At 45.2% G+C, this 16791-nt stretch overlaps 1 protein-coding gene across 1 annotated transcript; it reads right to left on the reverse strand.

Moving 5' to 3' along the window:
* Nucleotides 1-912: 912 nt before the first annotated feature.
* LOC141728493 (uncharacterized) lies at nucleotides 913-5540 on the reverse strand. Its single transcript, XM_074537082.1, has 4 exons — nucleotides 5508-5540; nucleotides 2174-2899; nucleotides 1582-1646; nucleotides 913-963 (listed from the first exon to the last, which is right to left on the reverse strand). The coding sequence occupies exons 1-3, from the start codon at nucleotides 5538-5540 to the stop codon at nucleotides 1620-1622; spliced, it is 786 nt and encodes a 261-aa protein (XP_074393183.1). The 3' UTR covers nucleotides 913-963; nucleotides 1582-1619.
* Between the last annotated feature and the right edge of the window lie 11251 nt (nucleotides 5541-16791).

Raw genomic sequence — 16791 nt, forward strand, 5'->3', positions numbered from 1 at the left:
AATACTGAGGAAACAAACATAACAGCGTAAAAAATAATAAACCATCCTTTTTTTTTCCTCTTGCTTTTGTTTTTTTCTTATTCAGATCAGCATAGCAATTAAAGAGAAGGTGAAAAACTCACCATTACTGAACATTTCATCATCTGTAAGCCGAGCATCCTTAGCACAGAGGACTCCAAAGTTAAAATTCACCGATCCCTGGGAAATAAAACCAAATATTGTATGATAAACAGTCAAACAGCAGACATAAAAATTTGTTGCCTCTAAGCACTTTCAAGTATGTATGTATCTTTGCATACATCCTACACACTAGAACATACACTTTATACCATCACCTAATACATAATATTTTACCTTTAAATTTTGATAGTATAGCATGAATTTTTAACTTAAATTGGTGATCTATTATTATTAAGTTGGTACTGAAAGTTATTTCTGCTGTCACGTTCAAAAAAACATTTTTTTTTTTTTTACTGTAATGAGGAATCGATTTCAAAGTCATCACAAGCCCATCAAAATACAAAGCTGTATTCACTGTACGGGTCTGTGAGCTAGAAGTAGTTAGGCTTGTACTTCCCTCTTGTTCTTCCAGAACCGATAAATCCTGTCAACAAAACCAGGATCTTTAGCCCACTGCTGTGAAAGATTCTACAAGGATGATGGTTGGATTTGTGTTTACAAGTTTTGATTTGAAATGGCCAGTTCAATGGATAAAGACAGTTTAAGTAGCATTATGTTACTATTATTATTATTTTTTCTATTATTATTTTTACTATTACTACTACTATTATTATCACCTGCTACTGGAAGAAACAAACCAGTCATACCTATACTTAATTACTTTTATTTCCAGAAAATAATAAAGAAAAAGAACCAAACCAAAAAAAGTCACTTCCTACCTTTTATATCAAGGGATGAAAAACTTCTCTTGGGCTCTTCTCCAATTTATCAAGACTCATAGCACTGAAAGGCAAACAAAACAGTGCTTTATAGAAGGGCAAGTGCACATTTCAAGGCTGAACCACCAACCGATTGCAGTGACAGCAGTTACAACATGAATCGTTCCGAGAGCCTCTGTTAAATGCAATGTTCTGTGGAACTGCCATTTCTTTCCCAAAATACTAACTTCCAACACTTCCTAAACGTATTTGGTATTTTAAAACAACAGAAGTTAGTGAGACACTGTGTGGAGGTCAGGTTTAAATTTATTTCCTTCTAAAGCACAGAGCTCTGTTCCATCACCCTTCACTTCGGCTCTGCACTGAATCACGGTGAGCATTTGAGGAGTGCTCAATAACCAATTCTATTTCTCTCTTTTTCTAGTTCTCTCTATTCCTGAATAATTAAAGACAAGTCCAATGAAAAATGACAAGTTCAGCATCAAAGTCACACTTTTTCCCTTTGTCTGGTCAAGAACAGGCTCTAAATCCACTTAGTGCTGCCTGCAACAATTAAGACGTGCAAAACCATTTTTACATGTTTTATAGGTTTATCATAAAAGCCACGGAACGCAAGCTCTGAATTACAGGAAAAGGTACACAGTCAAATATCTAAAGGGATCACTTATTTGTAAATGCATACCTTGACAGAGATCGCACTGAGAACGTTTCTGTGGGACTCTAAGGGAGACATATTTTCTGAGTACCCTGTAAACAAGAAAAGCTAGGATATATTACAGGACACACCCACTTTTTCTACATATTCAAATAGGATTTTTAATAAAAACAACTCAGTTGAAAAAGAAAGAAGAAAACCAAGGTCATTTTACTCAGCTATATTTACTCCCAATTTACAGAAAAAAAAAAAGTCACGGGTGCTGCAAAGAAAAAAAAAGTGAACCATAAACGCCTACAGTACAATTTTAAAACAAGTGCTTGGATAAATGAATCTCATGGAACGTGAAGTAGAAAAAAAGTGAAACCACTATCAGACCTGCCTATTTTCTCACCTTGGTACAAGAAAATCCTAAAAGCAGTATAAAGTCACTGCCTAAAACCGGTCATGGGATGTAACCAAGAACAATTTAGGCATTTGCTAATCTAGACAGAAAGCTTTTCTGGATGCTAGTGTCAAATCACAAGTTTTGTCTTTCAGAAGCCCGACAATGCTGGAAAGCACTTTCCCTGGGGCTGGGGAGGGCAGGGGCAGAAGGGGATGAGTTTGCAGATCGCACCTGTGCCATCGGAAGGATACAGCCCGCCTGCTCCCTGCGCTGGGCATTCTCCCGGCCATCTCTGGCTTTACCGCTCAGCGCCGCTCCATCCGTTTGCATGGCAGAAAGAGCCTCGAGCACTAGCGCAGGCAGCAGCCCAGTCATTCCGGCGATATCGCAGCGCTCTCTGCTCGCAACGCCCAACACGCGGCGGAGCCGCCTCCGCCCGCAGCACCGGCAGCAGCCCGAGGGAGACGGCTGCAGCTCGGGGGCTGCTGCGCCTCCGCCAGCCTGAGGGCAGCCGCCCCACCGGGACCGCGGGAGCGCCCGGCGCCGCTCGCCCGGGGCGGCTCCTGCAGCTCCCGGCCCGCGGCAGCAAAGCACCGCCTCGCCCTCCGCCATCGCTACCGCTGAGTAAGGCCGAAGAACCGGGCCGACGCTCCTTCCGCGCTGCTCAGCTCCGTGCGGGCGGCCAGACAGAGGCTTCGCCCCACCAGCGTCGCAGCCGCAGCGCCGTCCCGCGCGGCACAGGGGCCGGGAGCTGCCCGCGCACAGCCCCGCGTGGGCCGCCTGGCACGCCAGCCACTCATGTGCCGCGTCAGCCGTTGCGTCACACGCCTCGCCGGCAGCAGGGCCTGCCGGGAGTTGTAGTCTCGGGCTGACAGCCACTGCTCCGTCCTCCGCCACCGGGAGCTGCAGTCCCTCCCGGGCATCAAACGGGTCCTTCGCCGCTGGGCGGGGAAGGACCTGAGGCAGCAACGCTCCTCCCGAATGCCCTCTCTTTTTCGCTCCAACTCTTTATTCTTTTTTCACTCTGCTTTTCACCCCTTCCCTTCCCTCTGGTGCTCCTGATTCCTTTCCTTTCCTTCCCTTTTCCTTTCCTTTTCTTCTGTTTCTGATCTTGGTTTTCCTTTCTAGCTTAAGAATAAAAAAGCAGCACTAGAAACTTTCGGGCTACCTGGCAGTAAAAAAAAACTGCAAAACGAAAATGATGTAAAGAAAACTATTTACTCCCTGGCAGCCTGAAATTTTCTACTGCTGTACGTGACATAGAGCTTTTATTCCTTCTTATAGATAGTTGGTATTTTATACTTACTTTATACAGCGCCCCCTGCCGTGTGATCTGGAGACCTGCAGGGAGAGCGCTGCGGCGTCCTTCGGTTCTGTTTCAAGAAACTCGGCTCAATTCGGCTTGCTTCGGCTCTTGGTCTAAACTCGTTTCAGTTCGGCTCTTCGGCCCAACTCGGCACGCTTGGGCTAAACTCGGTCACATTCGGCGCATTGTCTAAATGCGGCCAGTGTCGGCTACCCTCGGCTATCGATTCCAGTCGGCTATCATCGGCTCTTAGTGTAAACTCGGATGTTTTCGGCTGCACACGGCTCTTCGGCTCAAGTCGCCTCTGTTCGGCCACACTCGGCTCTTCGGCTCAAGTCGCCTCTTTTCGGCCACACTCGGCTCTTCGGCTCAAGTCGCCTCTTTTCGGCAACACTCGGCTCTTCGACTCAAGTCGGCTCTTTTCGGCAACACTCGGCTCTTCGCCTCTACCGAACAATTCGGCCCCGCTCGAAATATACCTATTTTTACATTGGAAGTATACATTTCTCTTAGGATTTTTACTTCTCTAACACTTGCAGGATTCAAAATAAAACCCCTGCGTCCACCCATACATGCCAAATACAAACCCCTTTCATTTCAACTGTATTTCATTTTTTTTTTAAATAATATTTTTCAAATTTAGATCCACATTTATATTTAAATTCTATACTGATGTGTGTTCGATTTTGCATTTCTATTTTCCCATTTATTTATAAATTTATATTCTATGTTACAACTCTTCCTATTACTTCTATTTTTTTTCGTATTTTTATTCAGATCTTTATATATTTATTATATCTTTCTGTGTGAGGATTTTTACTTCTGTAGCACTTCCATTATTTAAAATAAAACCCCTGCCTCCACCCACGTTAAAGCCAAAAAGAAAACCCTTTCTTCTCAACTGTATTTCAATATTTTTTAAAATTCTGTTTTTCAGGTCCATATTCACATTTACATTTAAAATGTATACTTACGTATGCTGTTATTTGTATTCTCCATTACATCTCTTCCTATTATCTCTATTTACTTATATTTTGTGTTTATATATATATTTATATCTTGATTGTATATCTCAATATTGAGAAATATATACCAATAATATCTACATTCATATCATTTAAAATAAAAACCCTGCCTCTAACCCAGTAAGAATAAAAAAAAACCCAACCCTTTAGTTCAAACAATATTTAAATAGGTTTTATCCTTATGTCTGATTTTTATATTCCTATTTGCATTTATAATGTACATTAATGTATATTGCTTACTTATACATTTATCTTTATCAATCTCAATTTGTAAATAAATTTATATTCTACATTACATCTGATGCGAGCAGTTATATATTTTTATACATTGATTACATATTTCTGCGTCAAGATTTTTACTTCTGTAACACTTATTTAAAATAAAACCCCTGCCTCTACCTAAATAAAAGCCAAAAATTCCCTTTCTTTTAAACTATACTTACCTATTTTTATATTTATATTCCCATTTATAATTTATATTGCCATATCATGTTATTTATATTCTATACTACAATTCTTCATATTACTTACCTATATTTATAGTTCAATTTGTAGTCATAGTTTAGCAATCTCCCTTTATATATTTATTATCTATTTCTATCTTAAGATTCACATTTCTATAACACTTCTATTATTTAAAATAAAACTCCTGCCTCTAACCAAATCAAAACCAAGGACACTTCTTTATTTCAACCACATTTAAAATTTAACAAGTAACTTTATCTTTCAAAATTATAATCATATTTAGATTGATAATTTTTATTCATTATATTCATAGATATTGTATATATCTTAGGGAGAATGCCCTCTAATATAATCATAGATAGAAGATTTCTGTATTGTATATTTCTTTTACTTGGATTTATTTAATATCAATATTTATAGATATTTGTATTTCCCTATATATTTGTATCTGAATTTTTATTTTATTTCTATTTATATGATTTATTAATAAAAACAGGTCTACAACCTAATAAAACCCCCAATTTAACTATATTTAAGTATTTTTATATTTACAATCTATATTTATATATCTTTGTGCATATATATAATAGACTATCATTTATCTATATGATATCTCACAATTCTATACCATGAATTACAGTTTTATATATGTATCTGTTCTCTATATTTATGTTTACCACTCTAATGTTATATTTCTTTTTAAATGTATATTTATTTCTATTTTCATCTCTATATTAAACCATATAAATAAGCCACAACAATACCGTACCTTTGTCAGCACCGGCACGCAGCACACGCTCATCCCATCGCAGCACATCAAAACAAAACCTATTTTTATCACTAACGGAACAAACATCCCACAACATTGAACCCTCATAAACACTCAAATAAACCTAACCCAAAATAAATTTTAAATCCCACTTCAACTAGCCCAAAACCTGCGCACATGCTCATCATAAACGTCCTCCTAAACCAGTATCTCAAAAACCCCAAAAACCTCAAATACACCTTGAAAATGACACAACTGCTAAGAAAAACAAACACCCACTAAAAATTAAATCAAACCAACTCACTAGACTCAAAACTGTACAACTGACCCTAAACAGTACTAAAAGAAGCCCCCAAAGCTCTACCTTTATGCTAATGCACAAATAAAAACCAATAATCTATAAAACTTAATTTAAAATTAAAAGAAAACTAATTCAAAGCATAAAAATAAAAAATCTAAACTGTTAAAATACTAAAAAATATCACTACCCAAATTAAAAAACATATTGCCTATAAAAACCCACCACGTGAATACCCCTGGCACCAAAAATAAAACTAAAAAAACCTATCGAACCAGAAAGAAAACGGAACTTAGGAAAACCAAAACCATAACGTTCAAGTACTCACACCACATCCCTTACCGGACAGCAACTATAAACAACATCAAACCATACAATCAATTCTAAAAACCACCTTAAAACCACTACATTGAAAAACCTTTCAAAAATTAAACACTGCATTTAACAAAAGCTATCGAATAAATTCACACCCACAAACTCCGCCAGCCCACCTGGCCCAACCAAAGCTGGATGTTTATGCATACAGTAAACAAAGCCAAAACCCCAGTAATACCTGTCACAAGTCTATGAAAGAAACCTATTGAAATCAACCCTGTCTCAAATACCAACCAACCCATCCAGAAAGTTAGTTCACTCAAAAAACAACTTACACTGAGTTAATCATACCAAGAAATTAAACAACACACCATATACCACCAATGAATATAATAGTCAGGTAAAGAAAAACTACATTTTTTTTTCTTTTTTTTATTTAAACTAACTTCTTTTATTAGCTAGAACAAAAGATTTTGCCAGGCCTGTAACAACAACAACAACTTCTTTTTCTTCTTCACCTTCTGAAATGTCCCTTCTCACTCCCAAATTCCTTTCAACTCCTGAGTTTACATCCAAGCAAAAAGCAAAATTCGTGCGCTCGCGCGTTCGATGCTCCTGTCAGATTCTCTGCTTCCCTCCACATCTTCTTACGCTTTCAGCCTTCACGCCGTCCTGCCGTGATGAGTCTGACAGAAGAACAGGCACATGTTAACAGAGCATTTCCCTCCCTCCCTCCCTCCCTCCGGTTTCCTCAGCACATTTCAATCCATCCCAAGCCTGCAACGATGCACGCTCACCCCAAGGCTCACAGCAAGCATGCAGCAGCTCAGGCTTACTGGGCTCCAGGGCTCTGTGCCTTAGACAGCCGAGGAAACTTCTGATGAGCCTCCGTTCCAATAAACTGGGATGCAAACTCACCTCCATCTCAGAGCCTCAGTGACCTCGGCCAGCCCCTTCCTCACTTCCCTGGGTCACAATCACTTCCAGGCAGAAGGATGCCAAGCAGGCTTTTGTCTTTTCTCTTAAGTGCCAACAGGTAAAATAGGTAGGCTTTGACATAACTGATTACCCTCTCTTTGCACTCTCCCAAGGACAGTTTTAAAGAAAAGATAGAAGAAGATTGCTGCTAAATCCATATGGGATAAGGAGGAAAGCAGCAAGGATCCCAGGCCAGCAGCGTGCCCAGGCAGCGTCACGTCCCTGCCACCCTGTGACAAGGCACACAGCTGCAAAGCCCCAAAGCCTGCAGGCCCTGGAGCTGCCACACGGATGGACCCGGTTCCCTTCCCGGGTGCCCAGAGGGAAACCTGAGGGCAGGTGTCCACCCCGAGGCTGCACCCAGAGCCCCGGGCAGGGATGGAGTCGCTGACTGCCCTCTGGGGACGAGACCCTCCCTGCAGGCGACACTGCCTTGTCCTCTCCCTCCCCGTGGGACAGGGACCTCCAGGCTCTATCACCAGCCTCCTTCCGTCAGCATCCAGGTGCTGTGTTAGAGCCACACGGGTCGAGGCTTTCCAGAACCATAGCGTCCTTTAGGCTGCAAAAGCCTTCTAAGGTCATCGAGCCCGGCTGCTGCCCCAGCACTGCCAAGCCCCCACCCCAATCAGGTCCCTAAACACCACATCTTGCCATGCTTTAAATGTCTCCAGCAATGGGGACTGCCCTGGGCAGCCTGCTCCTATGCCTGACCACCCTTTCAGTGAAGAAATTGGTCCTCAAAGCCAATCTAAGCCTTCCCTGCTGCAACTTCAGGCCATTTCCTTTTGTCACCTCACTTCTTACTGGGGAGATCTCGGTACTTAAACCTTACCTGCTCCTTCCCTAGCAGGTCTCTGGCTTGGCTGGATGAGAGGAGAAACACTCCCACCACAGGAATGGCAGCTCGGCAGCTCCCACACCAAGGCAGGCTGCAGGCAGGGAGCAGCTGTCCTCACCACAGCTCGCGGGTCAGCTCTCAGAGATTGGCTCTGCTCTTCCTCCCGGGCAGATCTCTGCTCAGTGCTTCAGAACTGGCTGTCTGGAGGAAGGGGAAAAAACAGGTTAGCCAAGAATTTTATCCCGACTTATCTGATGTCTTTGCCCGCTTTGCCTCCTCCTGACTTCCTCCTGCTAAGAAAACAGCTGCCTTTGGACTTCTAGGGGGAACTTTCACGTAATGCTTACAGAAAAGGAACTACAGAAAAGTGCCTCCTTTTTAAAGACTCAGCCAAGCAGACAGGTAACTGCAGCTTCTCCATCCCCACTGCCTGCAGAGCTGGCAGGCACCAGGCCAGCTCTGCTCCTGCTTCAAGCTGCTCCCAACTCTGCCAGAAGAACTGAAGGCTGCTCTGGCGTTCCATTGCTCCGCTTCTCCCAAAAAAGATCCGTCAGCGCCGATACCCCTCCACGGGAAGGGCTCTTCTGTCTCACACGCTTGGTGACACGAGGCTACGCGAAGCTGCAGCAGCCTCTGCTCCACGTGGGAAGGGCTTTCTTCCTCCTCTGGCACCTGGCTGGCACAGCTTGCTCACAGATGCTGGGGCTGCCCCATCCCTGGAAGTGTTCCAGGCCCATTGGTGCTCTGGCATCAGGCTCAGAGCAACCTGCTCTAGGGAACCACGTCCCTGCCCACGGCAGCAGGCTTGGAATGAGGTGATCTTTAGAGCCCCTTCCAACCTGAATTATTCCATGATTCTATCAACTCAAAACACTAGGGGAATACATCTGTAAAGGTCACTAAATACATGAAAGAATCTCCCCATCAGCAAATTTTTGAATGAAAAGTATATCTACAAACAGGGAGAAATATCCTTGCTACCTGCTCTTGCTACCTTTCAGGCCTAATTTTAGCTATCACTTCAAGTTTTAAAATATTTTCTTTTGAAATTATAGGCAGTGTTCAATTTTTAGCATTTTTACGCTATTGCAGAAGCAAAAATTGCTGACAATCAGGCCGTGTCATTCTTTATGGAGCAGAGCCATCATGACAGAATTTCTGGGACAGAAATTTTACAGGATGTCACTCCACAGAGAGCACCAAATTCCACATCAGGTGGCACTTCTGCTCCTCCACATCAGAAATCTAAACTAGGACAAGTGAAGTTTTGACTTGGCACTGTCAAAACAGACCGACTTGGCACTGGTGCCACCTTGGGTCTGGGAACCACCCTGCATACCAAAGAATTTCAGGAGCCAGCCGGCCACCCCCAGCCACAGCCCCCCCCCCACAAACCACGGCCCTTTTCCCTGGCAAACAAAACTCACCTGCCCCGCTTCTGGATGGCACACTGCAGGAGCCACGAGGCGCTATCACGTCAGCCCGACTTGGCACTGGGGCCAGCTTGGGTCTGGGAACCATCCTGCCTATCGTGGAATTTCAGGAGCCACCAGGCCACTCCCGGCTACAGGCTAACCTCGGTCTCACGCGGCTCTTTGTCCTAACGCGGCTAATGTCAGCTACACTAGGCTATCCTGGTCTCTTAAGCTAAACGCGGTTATTTTCGGCCACACTCGGCTCTTCGGAACACTTCAGCCCGGCTCGGCTCGCTGAGGGCGGGAGAGCGGGCATGAGAGGACCCCGGCGCACAGAGGGAAGGTTTACCCAGATGCCTGTCACAAACCCGCAGAAATACGCCCGCCCGCGGCGACGCTGAGCCCACAGCATGTATCGGATACGCTTCAAACGCCACAGAAAAATCCGTCGGGGCCGCCATGACGTCGGTATTCCATGCAGGCAGTTCACATACACCCACCGGGGTCCTCCACTTCCCCGCCATCTCGAGAAGGTCAACGAAAAGTCCGAGACACCCGCGACACGCCACTCCCAGCATGGCGGCCTCTCGGCTGCCTGCCGGCGCACGGCTGCAGTACCGCGCTCTGCCCACAAGGCGGCAGCACTGCCGCCCGCCCCAGACGGGGGCGCAGCGCGCCTCGGGGCTGCGGGCAGCGACCGCGGCAAAAAAGAACAGGGGCGACCCCAGACAAAAACTGCTCTGAAATAAATGCCAAAAACCTGTCTTTTACCCGACCAGAACCAAACAAACCGCCTTGCTTTAAAATCCTATTAAAATCAATTTGAAATTCCTATTTTTCGTATTTATATTCACATGCATATTTATAGTGGACACTGATGTAGCATGTAATTTATAAAATATATTCTGTGTATTGCTACTGTTTATATTTATTTATATGTTGTGGTTTTAAAAATATCTTTCTATATTTATTGTATATTTCTATGTTAAAAGCATGATAGAAATGTAGTTTTAATTAAAATAAAAATCCCATACTAACTAAACAAATACAAAAAAGCTCTATTCTTTTAAACTATATTGAAATATTTTTATATTTATAGCTTGCATGACTATATTCACATTTATATTTATAGTTTATATTTAAGCATTATATTAATCATGATATATAATATGTGTCTTATTCAAATAATAGAAATAAATTATTTTTTAAATTATGTACCATATCTACTGCTACAACTTATTTTATCTTATATTTTTAATTTTATATTAGCCTTTAGCTATTTGTGATCTGTTTCTATACTTAGATTTCTACCTTTATATTATTTGTATCTATCATTTCTGTACTAAAACCCCTGTTTTTGCCAAATAAAAAACAAAACCCCCCTTTATGTTAAACTGCTTTAAAAAACTTATAGTATATCAATATGGTGTAATATATAACAAATGACAGATATGATAAACATAAATACATTTATATCAATTTTATATCTATTTCCTATAATACACTATAATAAGATATATACAGTATTACTTGTATTATGGATCTTATATGCAGATATTGATTTATGTTATTTTGAATTTTAAATAATTTAACAGTTCTCTCTATGTTTGAAAGACATTTATATATTTATACTTTGGTTGCGATTTTTTCTGGGTGTTTTCCGGGTCTTTTCTTGCCCTTCTTGGAATTGTTTTTCTGGGTTTTCTCTGGGTTTTTTCTTGCCCATCTTGGGGGATTTTCCTGGGTCACTTCATGCCCATCTTCTGGGTTTTTTTCTGGGTTTTTTTCTTGCCTGTCTTCGGGTTCTTTTCTGGGTTTTTTTCTTGCCCATCTTGTTGGGGTTTTTTTCTGGGTTTTTTCTTGCCCATCATCGTCTGTTTTACTGGGTTTTAAGCCAACATGGGTACATTCCATGTCAGTACATACAATATAACCCGGCTGAGGATTTTTTATTCTAACTTTAAAAATGAGTTGCAAAACCTGAAAAGCAAAAGTCATATACACAAGGTTAAATCCAGTCAGCATGTGCCCACCCATGCAGAGACGAGCAGACACAGACAGACACAGCCACGTGCTCTCACACACACTGACACACTCTTGCCACTTACACGCTCACTGCGGCCCTTACCTGAGACGCTGAAGAACGTGCTGTGACACATCTTCTGGCTGCTGCTCCTTGAAGTAAATGGCAGACCCTGGGGAAAGCAGCAGCCTTGGGGACCTGTGAGACAACAGGAAGGGTCAACGAGTGGCTATCTGACAGCTAGGACTTGTCCCCACTCTGGACCCATAAACTTTCTACCCAAAATCCCACAAAAGACAGATGAAGAGTAAAATTTCTATAACTGTTCTACCTAACTGTGACTACGTGCCAGGGCAGGGCAGCTCTGATCGTAAGTGGTACAATATAAGTACACACAATATAGGCTGAGGTAAACAGTGCAAGTGTAAACAGAGCGTAAGTACACACAATATAAGGTGACGCACTTACATACAGTATAAACCAACACAGGTACACACAATATAAACCAATATAGGTACATCCAATGTAAGTACATATAGTATAAACCAACATAGGTACATACAGTATAAGTACGTACAGTATAAGCCAGCATAGGTACACACAATAGAGGTACATACAACATAAGCCAACATAGGCAGATACAATACAAGTCAGGACGTGAGATAACTCTCTGGAAGACGAATTCTTGAGCCCTGTACCCTTTGAGAAGATGGAACCTAAGGAACTGCTGCAGTCACCTGAGGAGGTGCATCTGAAAAAAAGTCAGGACAAAAGTCAAAGGGCTGCAGAATAACTTAAGTGCTCGGCTAAATTGGGCTGTAATCGGTAAAACTCGGCTATTGTCGGCTGCATTCGGCTGGATGCGCCTCTTCGGCGCGGCTCGGCTCGCTTCGGCCGAGCTCGGAGCCTCTCGGGTTCATTCGGCTGAACTCGGAGCCTCTCCGTGCGCTCGGCGCGGCTCGGCTCGTTCGGCTCGCTTCGGCCGAACTCGGAGCTGCTTTGTACGTTCGGCTCGGCTCGGCTCGCTTCCGCCGAACTCGGAGCCGCTCTGTGCGCACGGCGCGGCTCGGCTTCATTCAGCCGAACTCGGAGCCGCTCTGTGCGCTCAGCGCGGCCCGCTTCGGCTCGCTTCGGCCGAACTCGGAGTCGCTCTGTGCGCTCGGCAAGGCTCGGCTCGCTTCGGCCGAACTCGGAGCCGCTCTGTGCGCTCGGCAAGGCTCGGCTTCATTCAGCCGAACTCGGAGCCGCTCTGTGCGCTCAGCGCGGCCCGCTTCGGCCGAACTCGGAGCCTCTCTGTGCGCTCGGCGCGGCTCGGCTCGCTTCGGCCGAACTCGGAGCCAATCCGTGCGTTCGGCGCGGCTCGGCTCGCTTCCGCCGAACTCGGAGCCGCGCTGTGCGCTCGGCGCGCCTCGGCCGAACTCGGAGCCGCTCTGTGCGCTCGGCGCGGCTCGGCTCGTTTCGGCCGAACTCGGAGCCAATCCGTGCGTTCGGCTCGGTTCGGTCGAACTCGGAGCCAATTCGTGCGTTAGGCTCGCTTCATTCGGCCGAACTCGGAGCCGCGCTGTGCGCTCGGCGCGCCTCGGCGCGCCTCGGAGCCGCTCTGTACGCTCGGCGCGGCTAGGCTTCATTCAGCCGAACTCGGAGCCGCTCTGTGCGCTCGGCGCGGCGCGCCTCGGCTCGCGTCGGCCGAACTTGGAGCCCATCCGTGCGTTCGGCGCGGCTCGGCTTCATTCAGCCGAACTCGGAGCCGCTCTGTGCGCTCGGCGCGGCTCGGCTCGCTTCGGCCGAACTCGGAGCCGCTCTGTGCGCTCGGCGCGGCTCGGCTCGCTTCGTCCGAACTCGGGGCGGCTCTGTGCGCTCGGCGCGGCTCGGCTTTATTCGGCCGAACTCGGAGCCGGTCTGTGCGCTGGGCGCGGCTCGGCTCGCTTCGGCCGAACTCGGAGCCAATCCGTGCGCTCAGCGCGCGTCGGCCGAACTCGGAGCGGCTCTGTGCGCTCGGCGCGGCTCGGCTCGCTTCGGCCGAACTCGGAGCCGCTCTGTGCGCTCGACTCGCTTCGGCCGAACTCGGAGCCGCTCTGTGCGCTCGGCTCGGCTCGGCTCGGCTCGGGTCGGCTCCCTGAGGGCGGGCAAGCGGCGCCGCCTCACGTTAAACGCGCCCAGCTCGGGGCTCTCCTGCTGCCGCGTCCCGCGGGCGGCCCGCCCATCGCACGGACACGACCGGGAGCGCGGGGCGGCACAGGGGCTCATTAGGCGGTGACCGCACTCGCGCTAATTAGCGCGCACGAGAGCAGCGGGCTCGGTTCGCCTGAGCTCGGCTCCGTTCAGGCAGCCTCGCAAGCCTGGCCTCGGTTCGCTCGAGGCCGTCAGGTTCGGCCGGTCTCGCCTTGCTTCGGCTGAGCTCGTTCCATTCGGCCGAAGGAGGCGTCGTTCGCTCGTGTTTTCACAAATATCTTTCTCTATAGATTGTATATTTCTATATTTAGATTTATACTTCTATAATACTTCTATTATTCCAAATAAAAACCCCGTCTCTAACCAAATAAATACAAAAAACAACCTTCTTTTAAACGAGATTGAAATATTTTTATACTTAGTATAGTTATATTCCCATTTATATTTATAGTTTCTTTTGATGCAGTGTATTAATAATTATATATAATATATGTAAAGTTCTAGAAATGTATTTGAATTATTATTTATATTATGTGTCATATCTACTGCTACAACTAATTTTTTCTTGTTTTTAAACTTTATATATATATCTGTATTTATTTATTACATATTCCTATACTTAGATTTCTACATTTATATTGTTTGTATTTATAATTTTTATAATCAAAACCCTGCCTATTGACAAATAAAAAAACCCCGCTTTATTTAGCTATTTTAAAAAATATTTTCATGATGATAATTTTCATGTTTATATTTGTAATTTATTCTAGATTACATGAGAACACACCTGCTCCTGCACCCCAGTGGGGCTTCCTCTCCTGGGGACATTGGGGTGCCCCAACGGCATCAGAGCCCCGAGTCTTCACCCCCCTCTCCTCTATTTAGAAACTACACAGGAACTTTTTTCTGGAAACAAAGACATTACCTAAATCCTCTCCCCGTGTCCCAGACAGATAGATATTCAGTTATTAGTTGACTGGGCAGCAGTTTCTTAAATAGAATGATAAACAAGATGTGAACTTTTTAGCTACAAGGAAATAGGCAAATCTGAACAAGGTACCGATGGCCAGCCACTCAAGTTATGTTGAAGCAATTTTTTAAACAATAAAATACTGCTACCACAAAAATAAAGCAAAAAGCTAACTACTGGCTAAGAAAAAATTAACTTTTGACAACAACAACATTCCAACCACACAGGCTTTTTTCCCGATGTCATACCTTATAACTACCTCTCTTGGGAATTCTCATCATGTATCCCAAAAGGAATAAATACCTTAGAGCGTCCTAAAGCAAAAAGTAGCACACATGAGCTCCTCACACTCCCGGCAGTGCACTGAGCTCCTCACACTCCAGCGCAGCGTGCACTGAGTCTGCAACAAATTCTGCTCAGTGAGGGTCTGCAAACAAAGGTTCAACTGATGAATTGAACTGATTTTACAGGGATGTTTTCTAAGCACAGAAGCACAAAAAAGAACAAGCAGAAACAATTCTTAAATAAATCTGCAAGTTTTATTTAGCATATATGCGAGTGATTTCCACCCTGTGGCTTCTCACTTTGATTGGTCTGTAGGTTCAGGAAGATGACAATGCACACTCTGCCTTCCCTGAGCCCCCACGGCAGCTGAGCGCTGCTCCGTGTGCTCAGATCGTCAGGAGCTGGATTACACGTACCCGGACGGACTGCAACTGCTCTGCTGCAGATTCAGGAGACGACGGCAGAGAGGGGCTGGCCGAGGCGTCGTCCGAATTCCATTTCTGTGTGACGAGAAGCGGTTTGTTCCCAACAGCTGCAACATCCCCGGCTCGCTTCCGTGGTGAGTACCGATGGCGCACAAATGGCAGCCCGAGGAAATCGTGTTCTGGGCTCCAAGTGGCTGGGACAGGGTCTGATTTTTTGTTTTGCATCTGTATGACGATTAGTACGACAGGGCTCTGAGGGATGACATGGCAACACAGAATTAAAAACTCCTCGATAGGATTACATCGACTTCTAGGAAAAGACAAAAGCCTATCACCCTTCTGAAATCTGCTTTTAATCCAAAGCACACGGATTGTCACTATACTGCACCTTCCAGCTTTTCAAAGCAGCTTACTTCTGAAGACCAGGAAACATTGATTTCTACAGAGACAATGGGCAATCCCCAGGCTAATTTAAGCAGTACTCTTTAATAGGGGATCTGCCAGCGTGCCAGTCCAGCTTCAAGTGCACTTTATTTCAGTCTCACATCCCCACAAAATTCTTCTCACATCTTCCAACCCTGAAATCTTCTTTTTTCCCTAAAGCTTCTCATCATTAGCAATTTCAAAGTAACATAGTTTCTTTTTACAACATTCAAAAATGTCATGCTGGACTGTGCTAGAGAGTAATCTGCAAATATAAGCTTAGCAAAGATTGAATTGACTTGTCCAGAGAAAAAACCTACAAGTGAACACCCACACTTGCCTACAAAGAGCTAACAAGCCCCTGGCAGCTACCACATCAAAGCACAGTGGATGTTTCTAATAGAGGATAAGGATAACAATACCACCTTTTGTTCTCTCCAGCTTGTTTTCCCTGCAGTCATATTTGCTTCTTATGATTTTTTAGGGATATCAGGTATCGGTTGTGCAGGGTTACGCACTGCGGAGGGATCTCTCGGTGATGCGGCTGTGCCCAGCTCCTCAAGTTCCGGTAGAGGGAGAGACGTGGAAGGATGCATGCAAAGTGCTGCAGTTTTTGGCCGCCGTGGTGCTGTGTATAGAGCCGGTGGTGGAGGAAGCGGCATGACCCTGACCCTAACCCTAACCCTGACCCTAACCCTAGCCCTTACACCACCCCCAACCTCGCCCGAGGGCTCAACCCCACCCCGGGCCCCACCCCGAGGCCTCAACCCCACCCCGAACCCCAATTAATCTTAAAATGAACCGTAACCCTTATAATTACCCCTTAAAATTAGCCCTAATTTTTAAAATTACCGATTAAAACAAAGCCTTAACCAAGATGGCGGCCCCCACGTTGTCACGTGATTGTTTTCTAAGATGGCGATGGTCACGTGACTTTTAGCAAGATGGCTGCGCCCATGCTGACACGCGGTTTTCGGTAAGATGGCGATGCCCAGCCGAGCACGTGGTATGGGGACAAGATGGCGGCGCCCAACCGAATGACGTCACTTCCGGCAATATGGCGGCCGCCATGACCGGATTTTTTTCCTCGATTTCTGCCGGATTTTTGGCGCTTTCCACGAGTTCCCGGTGGCCGGAATGCT

This window comes from Zonotrichia albicollis, chromosome 3 (assembly GCF_047830755.1).
Source record: "Zonotrichia albicollis isolate bZonAlb1 chromosome 3, bZonAlb1.hap1, whole genome shotgun sequence".
Taxonomy (NCBI): Eukaryota; Metazoa; Chordata; class Aves; order Passeriformes; family Passerellidae; genus Zonotrichia; species Zonotrichia albicollis.

What these genes read in the sequence shown, in the direction of transcription:
- LOC141728493 (XM_074537082.1), bottom strand. Translation starts at nt 5,540, where the DNA reads ATGAGCGTGTGCTGCGTGCCGGTGCTGACAAAG. An exon ending in GCGTGCCGGTGCTGACAAAG is followed by an intron (nt 2,900 to 5,507) that starts GTACGGTATTGT and finishes TTGCTGCCTCAG; the next exon opens with GTCCTTCCCCGCCCAGCGGC. An exon ending in GTATCCTTCCGATGGCACAG is followed by an intron (nt 1,647 to 2,173) that starts GTGCGATCTGCA and finishes TCTTGTTTACAG; the next exon opens with GGTACTCAGAAAATATGTCT.